This window comes from Poecilia reticulata, linkage group LG4, assembly GCF_000633615.1.
Source record: "Poecilia reticulata strain Guanapo linkage group LG4, Guppy_female_1.0+MT, whole genome shotgun sequence".
NCBI lineage: Eukaryota > Metazoa > Chordata > Actinopteri > Cyprinodontiformes > Poeciliidae > Poecilia > Poecilia reticulata.
This window is the reverse complement of record NC_024334.1, coordinates 1,993,100-2,004,249: the sequence shown is the minus strand read 5'-3', so window position 1 is coordinate 2,004,249 and position 11,150 is coordinate 1,993,100. Positions and strand designations below refer to the sequence as shown.

The window sequence follows — 11,150 nt, the reverse complement described above, 5'->3', positions numbered from 1 at the left end:
CCTCCAAAGCGCAGCTCCTCCTGGAGACTCCTCACAGGGCTCCGCCCACCCACCCACTCAGCTCCTTCAGACTAGCCAGTAGCAATCAGCAAACACCTCAAGGATCTGCTGAGCTCATCATACGAGCTACTTTACTGATAAAAACGTTTTTAAAGGGTTGCTAGAGGAGCCATGTTGTGATGACTTCAGAGACAGCGCGAGGATTTAAAGAGACAGAGGCCCAATTTCAAGACATATTTGACATTTATAGCATTTTTTAACAACTGAAGGTAATAAAGTCACTTGATCGTAGAGTTTAGTAGTATTGACTTACATTTACTTGAGTAACTGTTTTGAAAAATAAAATATTTTTATTACGCAGTATTTTTTACCCTTATTTGAGTAAAATGTCTGGATTTTCTACCCGCTAAACGAAAAACAAACGTGCTTTAACCAAAAATTCACCAGACACAGACACACACCTCCACTTTTTGTTAAAGTTTCATAAGTTTTATTTTGAAAGAAACTGATTTGAAAAAATTTTATTATTGCTAGATGAATTATTGTCTTTTTGGTCCTTAAAATACCAAAATCTTGACTTAATTTTATATTTTTAAACATTAAATGATTGGTAATTTGATCAGTAATTGAGTAAACTGTTTACCAAATACTTTTCTACTCTTACTTAAGTAATTTCTTGGCTACTTTTTACTAGAGTACAAGTTTYGGGAACTGGTTAGTTTAGCTACAAAATGCCTCAATGTGCCTGGAAACAAACACAACCTGCCTCTTTAAGTCAAATTAAGCCCAATAAATGAACCTCAGCTGGTTATAAAAACAAAAACATTCACTGTAAGTTAACCACGTCGGCCTCTCTGCCTCGCTGACAAACACTGCGGTAACGAGCTGCAGTTCCCATGGCAACTCTGAGGTAGTGCTGAGGAGGCTGTGATTGGCTGACAGGCTGGGTCAGGTCGTACCATGTCGGAGGGTTTGAAGGGGTTCCCCTGGCCGCTGATGCCGCCAGAGATACTGAAGCCAAGGCCGGGGTTCTTCTCTATCCTCACACACAGCTGGGCAGGAAGAGCAGAGAGAGAGAGAGAGAGAGAGAGAGAGCTGAAAGTGAAACGCACGCACGGCGAAAACTGCAGAGAGCAAACAAACACGAGGAGCGGCGCTTCGGCGGCTATCTGGAACAACCAGGCCACCAGTAACGCTGTGTGGCATAATGGGAAGCCATCTCTTGCAATGAAGGGGGGGGAAAACAAGAAAAACAAAAAGAAAACCCTGGAGGCAGGTCGCGGTGCAGACTGGTGCAAATGACTTCATGTCCCTTTCTGAACTGGGACGGCGCTCTCCATCTGCGCAGCGTTTCTGATTGCGACCGACACCTCTGGCTCCGTTTCAGCACAGACTGAGGCTCCGTGAGGCTAAGTTACATAATTATCTCCACATTTTATCAATACTMGCTGCTTGTTCATTGCAGCGACGTCGTTAAAAGAAAGAGAAAACCTTACAGAGTATTTACGGTCCAGTTTCTAGTGAAAATATATTCGTACTCTTGAAATATGGCAAGCAGTTTGTCAACAATATATAGGAGCTYGTTTTTATTGAATAATTCCTTAATGTTGATGAAAAGGTGCAGATTATTTCAAGATATTTTTTCCATGTCACAATCGATATAATCTGCCAGGGAATTTTTCATCAATATTGATGAATTATTGACTGGAAACAAGCTCTTATTTCTGGCTGAAAAGTTACTTTAAGTTGGTTTTGTCTTTTTTAAAGTGTACTGAGAAAACAGAAAACAGACCAAAAACACTTTTTGTGTAAGATTTTGTGTTTTTGCAGTGATGTTGGTCAAACTATTAAATGCTATTGTTGGTCTAATTTCCAGAGCAAATATGTTTGTACACTTGATATAAGATAAAACTAACTTGCATGTGAGCTTGTTTTAAGTAAATAATTCCTTAACATTAATAATAAAAAAAACTACTGGCACTTAATTTATAACAAGACATTTTTCTCCTTTTATAAGTGAAAAAAATCCACTAGTGGAATTAAATTGTCACCACTAAGGAATTATTTACATAAAACAAGCTCCTATATCTTGTTAAAAATTGACTTTGGGTTAGTTTTGTCTTAATTCAACCAAAATTACTTGGTAACATTTAGTTTTTGCAGTGATGTTGGTCAAGCTATCAGCAAACATCTTAATACACTTGAAATAAGATAAAACCTAAAAGTAACTTTTTAACAAGATATAGAGGCTGAGAATTAAGTAAATAATTCATTAATGTTAATTAAAAAAAAAAACGTACTAATTCACTTAAAACAAKATATTTTTCTGCCAGTGGAAGTAGTTCATCAATATTAATTATTTACATAAAAAAGCTCCTGTATCTTCCTAAAAAGTTAGTTTTGCTTTAACATATTTGCACAATAAACGAGACCAAATGCATCAAAATCTGCTTGTGGAAAATCAGCCGCTGCTGTATTTGATGAATGCCAACGTTTCCTGTGTGCCCAGCAGCAGCAGAACCWGCACAGCCTGCCTCCATACCTGCTCTTGGAAACCGTCGGTGCTTTTCTGGCCTTTGGTCTGCAGCAGGCAGCGGGCGCTCTGAGGCCGCGGGTTGGTGTGGGTCGCCATGACGGCCTGGTTGCTGTGGCTCATGCCTTGATTCACGTGGTACTGCGGGTTGGTAGCCGGCTGATGGGAGGGGTGGGGGTTGTACTGAGACTGGTTCCCAGATGATGACAGCGCCATGGGCAGGCCGCCGCTGGGGTACGCCTGGCCAGGGGAGGGAAGGCCTGACCAAAACACAAAACGAAAAGTTGAAAAGTTGAACATAAAGCTCAGAAATTTTGAGATTATTCTGTGAAATCTTAGAGGAAAAAAAAAAAAAAAACATGGACATTTCTGAGTTTCAAAGGTGAAAAATATTTAAAAATTACTGAGTAGGAGGAGCTTCTAGCAAATGTTCGACTTTTCAAACAGAAAAAAAATTGAAATTTTGAGATTAATCTCAAAACATTTATATAAAAAAAMCCTGAGTTTCGAAAATGAAAAATGTTTGAAATTTTCCTAAAATTTTGAGATTAATTTCAAATTTTCTGTTTTTCCTAGCAAATTTTTATTTTTTAAAACACAAAGAAAAAAACCCGGAAATGTTGAGATTAATAAAAAAAATAAAAACTTTTCCCCAAAAGMAGAAAAATGTTTTGACTTTTTTTCCAATTTTTTTTTATATTAATCTCAAAAGGAACTAAAGTTTGGTTTCTCATTTAAATGTCTGGTTTCCCCAAGAAAACTTGGCAGGAAATTTAAAAATTAGACCAGGTAGTTACTGGAAAGCGCTACTGATAACACTCAAACGCCAACTTTCGTCTTTTCAGACTGTTTTCTAAAAGATTTTTAACATTATAGAGTCAAAATAAGAAGTTAAGTGACTTAATATGAAGAATGTTGGTCTTTTAACACGACTTCTTCACGTGTTCCTGATTACAAAACCATTCAATTTCCTTCCACATCACAAAAATGAAGTATTTTGTATTCACTAAATACTTCATCAATATGACAAAATGTTAGAAAAGTCAAAGGATGTTGATACGYTTCACTGCAAAAACACAAAATCTCACCAAGTAACTTTAATKTAGTTTCTAGTGCRAATGTCTTAGCTCAACTGGAAGAAGAGAAAACTTTGTTTGAGTTTGTTTTAACTAAATAATTCCTTAATATTGATGAAAAAGTGTTAGCCCTTTGTTACAGCTGAATGGAACTAGTACTTTTTCACCAGTTTTAAATAATCATTCACTGTCAACAAGCTTCAACTGAAAAGTTARTTCTCTTATTTAAATAAGATATTAGAAACTARATTAAAATACTTTATCAGGTTTTGTGTTTTTGCAGAGCTGATTTTAGGCACATGGGGGAAAATGTCTTAAAATAAGAGAAAACTTTTCAGCAATAAAAATGAACTTATTTCAACTAATTAATTTCTTAATATTGCTGAAAAAATCCTTCTTCCATTGGCAGGTTAATTCACTTATTACAAGACATTTTTCCCTTGTTACAGGAAAAATAATCTACTAGTTTTTCATCACTGTTAAGGAATTATTTAGTTAAAATAAGTTCAAATAGCTACTTTTACTCACTGCAACTGTTTTATAAGTACAGTAAGATAAAAATGGTAAGATTTCATGTGTTGCAAGGCATTAAATGTAAAATATCCATCAATTTTCTTTACACCCTTGTCCCTCAGTGGGGTCAGGAGGTGCTGGTGCCTCTCCAGCCAACGTACCAGGCGAGAGGCGGGGTCACAGGGTCACCTGGACAGGTCGCCAGTCTGTCGCAGGGCAACACAGAGACACACAGGACACACAATCATGCACACACACACTCACACCTAGGGGAAATTTGGAGAGGCCAATTAACCTGACAGTCATGTTTTTGGACTGTGGGAGGAAACCGGAGTACCTGGAGAAAACCCATCATGCACAGGGAGACTCCATCCAGAAAGACTGGGAATCGAACCCAGAACCTTCTTGCTGCATGGCAACAGCTCTACCAWCTGCGCCACTGTGCAAAATAAAGCTCATTAAAGCATAGCATGGAGATCTGMTGTTTACCCTGTGAGACGTTGCCTTGGTACTGGCCCGGACCGCCTGCTGGTACCACTGACAGCGACATTCCTTGCTGGTATTGGCCCCCCTTGTTCATCATCCCGTCGTAAACCTGCTGCCCGACAACGCGGTGAGGCGCGGCGGCCGAGGACGAGGAGGTGGAGGTGACGATCATGGTGTTGTGTGACTGATGGGAGGGGTTGTGTGGATGTCCGCCCTGTGGGAACAAGAACCACRAAATGACAATTAGTCACAAAAACTTCCCTAAAACCAGGTTTTACTTTCCTCATGTCTGACTTCACTGGGTTTACATTCACCGATTATCGATCCGTTACCTTTTTCATGAGGTTCTCAGGTGGAACGTCTCTTCGACCGAGTGAGTAGGGAGCCCACTGGTTGCTCCCTGTCACCCCCTCCTGGTCATTATCCAGCATTGCAGCCTGCTGAGAAGGCGTCTGGGGAAAAGAGACGGACAGAAAAATACTGAAAAGGTTCACAGCAGTGATTCTCCTGAGCTGCAGCTGGTGAGATTAACTTTTTAACAGGATTATGGCTGGAAGATTATWCTTTCCAACTAAAATCAGTTAATTACCAACACAAAGTCAGGCATGTCTGTTTTTTACTCTCGAGCTTCAACAAATATTATAAATACCTTAAAAATAAGATTTTAACCAAAGTACTTTGATGCAACTTTTAAGAATTTGAGATTCTTTCATTGAAACGTAGATGCTAGTTTCACAGAAGTCAACAATTTATCGGTATGTTTTTCTGTACAGTAAAACTGTAACAAGTTTAAAACTGTTTAAACCTGAAGCTAACTTCAAGTTTAATCTGGTCACAAATAGACAGATTTACTTTAATCTTTTCAGATCAAAAGTCAGAATTTTAAGGAAAAAAAATAAGAATTTTGAGAGGAAAAGCTTGATTCATAATTAAGTCAAAATTCTGAGAAAAAAGTCAAAAATTTCAGAAAACAAATTTTCGGAAAAAGAATTCAGGAAAAAAAAAAGTCAGTTTCTGATTTAAAAGTCAGAATTCAGAGTCTAAGGTAAATTCTGAGACAAAAATGTAAATTTTTAGAAAAAAAGTCACAAGCCTTAAAGTCAGAATTTTTMATTTAAAGTCAAAATTCTCAATTTAAAATCAGGATTTTGAGAAAACCGTCTCGATTCCCCCCAGCAGTCCAAATCCTCCTCCACAAATGTAGTCCATACTACTTTGTTAGATTCATATAAGTGGTTTGGATAAAACATGAAGGTTTAAACAGTGATACAAACAGTCACAAAACAAAGAAAGAACGTTTAATGTGGTTAAAACGACCACCGCCTGCAGCTCCCCAAAGCTTTTTGCGATCACATGTATGCAGTGACTGTAATCAGGTTTCAGTTCTCTCATCAGGATACTCACGGTGATGGCAGACGGAGGCGGAGGTAGTGGCAGCCAGCGGCCAGCAGGGGGCTCATGCCTAGTGTTATTGTAAAGGTTAAAGTTCAAAGTGGTGCTGCGCCCCTGGCCGTGACCCCCGCCCTGATAGAGCATGCCCAGGGTGAGCGTGTTGTGCTTTAGGACACCACTCTGATTGGAGGAGACAACATCACATGACATGGGTGAATGACGGGGGGGAGGGGGGAAGGGGGCGGAGCCAACACAGCGAGCCAGCACAGCTCCACAACAAAACAAACAACAACACTGATATAAAGTCAACAACAACAACAACAACAGTGCAGAGTTGCTGAAAGCACAGAAAAATGTTAGCTAGTGATTGGTCAATACGCACAAAACAGGAAGTGGATCAGTTCATTCCAGCAACTTAACACCTAACCACGAGTTTTAAAATGCTCCTGGGAAAAATCATCAAAACCRGATGTAGCTTTCTGCATGACTAAATAAGAGTTGTGTCTATTTTTCTTAACCTTTTTGTTTTGCCCAATTCTCCTGCTTCTGTCTGAACGTTTTAATTTATTCAGAAAAAATAAAATGAAAAAAATCAGTGCAGAATGGTGGTAAGGAAAACTTAACAAGCTGCTCAGCTGCAATAAGAGGGATTGGACTGGTGTAATACCAATTAATAAGTTTCCAAACATTACTGAGAATAACATAAATGATTTTACAAATGCCTTTTTTCTGGTAAAGTGTAAACATACCTGCAATATTTGACTTTACATGGTTTTGTTTTCTTTTCAGAGACGCCTCCCCAAATGAATCTACAGCCGGGGGGTGTGAATATTTTTGGCCTTAACTGTTCCACAGACAAATTATTTGAAAGTAAATATTTTATATTTGTACAGGGAGTTAATTTTCAACTTTACTGATGTGAAGACAATGTAAACTTCAAAATATCATCTTTAGAGGATTTCCCAACTTTTTTCAGACAAGTGACAACAATTAAAAGGAATTTCAGCATTATATTGAGATTTTCTGTCAATTTTAAATAAAATCTCTTTTCTAAAATCACTGGGATTTTAGAGAAGAGATGACACTGTATTAGGGCCAGCGTACACAGAAAAAGAGGAGTCAGTTTCCACAACAAAACTCAGAAATTTCAAGGCTAATTTAAGAAATTTTCTGAAAAAAAAATCCTGAAGTTTCAGAGCCTGAAAAGTTGAACATAAAACTCAGAAATTTTGAGATTATTCTGTGAAATCTTAGAGGGGGGGTGAGGGGGGGGGGAAGCAAGAAAAAAAACATGGACATTTCTGAGTTTCAAAAGTGAAAAATGTTTAAAAATTACTGAGTAGGAGGAGCTTCTAGCAAATTTTCGACTTTTCAAACAGAAAAAAACCCTAAAATTTTGAGATTAATCTCAAAACATTAATATAAAAAAACCTGAGTTTCAAAAATGAAAAATGTTTGACATTTTCCTAAAAATTTTGAGATTAATCTTAAATTTTCAGTTCTTCCTAGCAAATTTAAATTTTTTAAAACTCAGAAAAAATAACGGAAATGTTGAAATTAATCAAAAAAAACTTTTTCCCAAAAGCTAAAAATGTTTTGACTTTTTTTCTAAATTTTTTTTATATTAATCTCAAAATTTCTGCTTTTTCTAGCAAATTTTAAACATTTCAAACATGGAGAAAAAAATTATGAAATTTTGAGACTAATTTCAAAATATTTTCTACAAAAAACGAAACATTTCTGAGTTTTAAAACTGAAAAAATGTAACTTTTAACTTAGGTTTTTTTTTTCCAAGAAATTTCAGAGGTATAAAAATGTCTTTGTTTTTGTAGCAAATTTTCAAACTTAGACATTTAATAGTTTTTTCTTGTAGATTTTAGAGATTAATCTCAAACATATTTTGCTGGAAATTTCCTCAGTTTTTCCATCTACCATGACCCGACTGATGCGCCATCATGTTTGAGTCACTTTTCACCTTGAATAAAAAAAGAAAAGGATAAAATGAGGCAGGACCAGATTGCTCAGTAGAATGGAGGTTTTGCTGAACTGAATGTAAGGAAATGTGACTCTTCAAGCACATATCCATCGGCGAGTGTGCGGTTGATCAGGCTGACAGCGACAGTGTGGAGTGGACACACATGCAGCCTTACAACCTTACAACACAGACCAACACGGACACAGACAGAGGGGGCTTCTCAGTGCTGTGTGTTTACGTGTGTGTGTGCTGTAAACATGTTTTCTGGGGTGGTGGACGTACCCTGTCCAACCGCTTGGCCTCTATGTGTCTGAGGAGCTGCTGCCTCCAGTCGGCGGGCATCTTGGAGGTGATGTCCTCGGGTTTCTGCGGGACAACGGGTCTCACTTTGATGGTGTCCTCAGACGGTTTCTCGGGGCAGGTGGCCAGGGTGTAGTCGGGCGGCATCTTCTCCAGCAGGGCGGCCATGGTGGGGCGAGCCGACACGGGGCGGGCCTGGGGGGGGGAGGCAAAATGTACAAACTCAAAGGGAAGAGAGCGAAGGGAGCGCAGAGTATGGAACTGCTGCAAAAATATGTTTTTATAGAGATGCAAATCTGACATGACACTGTCATAAACATGTCATAACACCTGTTAGTAACATGAATAAGCCTTCATGAATATTTATGACTGTTGTCATAAAGCGTCATTCGGTAAATTATGACACTTTTAATACAAAGTTGACAATATTCAAAATGTGTTTGTTATGACAACTTGACATTAACCAAGAAATCATTACTATTATAAATTTGTTATAATAGTATTACTGATTGCGCTTTAAAAATTAGGTAACTTTATGTTATTAAAGGTAAAGTTTAAACAATAATGATTTCTTGGTTAATGTCAAGTTGTCATAACAAAGACATTTTGAATAATGTCAACTTTGTATTAAAAGTGTCATAATTTACCGAATGACGCTTTATGACAACAGTCATAAATATTCATGAAGGCTTATTCATGTTCATGACAGGTGTTATGACATGTTTATGACAGTGTTATTCACCCCCCTTCAAATAAAGTGTTACCACATTTTTTTTAAATATCACTGAAAAGAGGAAAAGAGTGTAAACAAATAGAACTTTAAAAAAAAAAACAATTGCATAAAGTAAATAAAAATAGGTAAAAAAATTAGTCAGGATTTTAAAATATTGGTAATAAGCCAGAAAACTGCAATCGGTACAACCTGACCCTATCATAATAACACATTATGTTGGACGATAAATTGCCCCAGACGTTTTTGCGATAAACAATAATATTGTTGTGTTGAGATCATTTTCAAGTAATACAAAAGCAATGACGTAATAATGCGAAAACTGATTCTCAAACCTTCAAATTCTAATGAACATTTAACACCGGAACCGGAAGACATTTTAAATATTCGCAAGAAATGAACAAAACAGCAGAAACGACAAAATCAAGTTTCTGTGAAGAAAACCGTCCTTCAAAAACAGAGCAAGTTGAGTCCAAAACACCAAACCGGAAACTTTGGTCATTCAGTTTTTACAACAAAGAGAAAAAAGAAAACGGAAAAATCATAAAAACGGAAATTATTGAGTTTATTTTCATTAATAGCTGATTTATTGCGACAGGCATAGTGCAACCCTGCTATCTTTTATTAACAGCAATCAGCCTGCAGATCTCAGGATTTTTCTAGAAAGAAAACTGATACAACTTTTAAGTTTGAAAAATCGAGAATTGGCTAGAAAAATTCTGGAAACTGAAATATTTTCCTTTTTTTTTCATGAAAATTTCTGAGATTAATCTCAAAATTTATTTTTGTGTCTAAAAAGTAAAAAAAAAAATGCTATAAAAAACAAACATTTCACAATTAATCTCAAAATTTTTTTTTTTTTTTAGGAAAAAAGAAACATTTCTAACTTTTTAAACTTAGACATTTTCAGGTTTTTTCTAGAAACTTCCAGAGAATAATCTCAAACTTTCAGTTTTTTTTTCTTGGAAATGTTCAACTTCTCAAACTCAGAAATGTCCAAGTTTTTTTTTTCTAGAAAATGTATTAAATTAATGTAGAAATTTCTAAGTTTTGTGGTGTAAATTGACTCATTTTTTGTGTCTACAAAGGCCCTAATAGAGTGTAATTGTAATGATTATAAGAATCAAGATTTGTGCAGCTCATTAATACAAACAAAATAAATGTAACAGTTATTGAAGAAGTACTTGAACTCATCTGGAATATGTCTACATATTGGTCAGAATGTTCCAATAGAAAAAAACAAAATAAAACATATTCTAAATGATTCAATATGCGAAAATGCTCTCAAAAACAGAGATGATTGACAGCGCTAAGTCCCGCCTCCTGGCTCTGATTGGTTGTTTCTAGTTAGCATTGGAAAAAGGAATGTCACAATGGCAGTTTCAACTAATATGTAAAAAAAAAATCAGTTCTTATAAAACCTAAATACTTTAAACAAAACAGCCACAGAGGCACCAAGTGCCCTACTTTCTCCTGCTGAACGACAGCAGATGAAATGCTTCGCCATCTAATCAGGTATGCTGTTGGACACATCTCTGTGGGTATTTTAGGAACATCTGACTTGTAACGAACCCAGAATATCTTGAAGGGATTATTTATGAAGGAGTGGGTCTTAAAAACAAGGAAACAGGATGAACAGCATCCTCACTCACGCCGAGATAATTAAAAGAAAGAATCGAGAAGCTGTTGTAATCCAAGATCCTTAAACTCCTCTGCCAAAATAGGCCATCTCTCTGCATGTTCCGGGTGAGACGCCTGAGTTCAGGACTCTGAACAGCATCAAAAGAAATAAAATTTGACTACAGTTGCAAGATTATTACCCAATTCATGGAAGATGGAATAGATGCTTTTGGGCTCTTATTCCAGGTTGCAAGTGGGCTAGCTAATGAGAAGCTACTGTTACGGAGTGAAGGTTTCTTCAAACAAGACGGAGGCTCGTATGACTTTTACTGAACCTTTCTGTTCAGTTTTTATTGAAGAGAAAAACGGCGACGGCTGTTCGTAACCTATCAATCAATCAATCAATCAAATTTTATTTGTATAGCACATTTCAGCAGCAAGGCATTTCAAAGTGCTTTACACAACCAAAACAAAAACAGAAATAAACAGTGAGAAAGAGAGAAAATTAAAAAATAAATAAAAAAA

General features: G+C 36.7%; 1 protein-coding gene across 17 annotated transcripts in view; it reads right to left on the bottom strand.

The window, feature by feature from the left end:
• The window catches only part of lrrc7 (leucine rich repeat containing 7), a 153,715-nt gene that overhangs the window by 10,418 nt on the left and 132,147 nt on the right, over positions 1-11,150 (bottom strand). For 14 of the 17 annotated variants that reach the window (XM_017304404.1, XM_017304403.1, XM_008406230.2 and 11 more), the window contains 6 exons: positions 8,258-8,470; positions 6,013-6,180; positions 4,941-5,060; positions 4,612-4,822; positions 2,543-2,793; positions 960-1,052 (listed from right to left, as the gene is read on the bottom strand). In XM_017304404.1, the coding sequence (XP_017159893.1) occupies positions 960-1,052; positions 2,543-2,793; positions 4,612-4,822; positions 4,941-5,060; positions 6,013-6,180; positions 8,258-8,470 (1,056 nt within the window). The remainder of the gene's footprint in view (positions 1-959; positions 1,053-2,542; positions 2,794-4,611; positions 4,823-4,940; positions 5,061-6,012; positions 6,181-8,257; positions 8,471-11,150) is intronic. The other 3 variants (XM_008406236.2, XM_008406234.2, XM_008406239.2) reach the window with 1 other exon arrangement.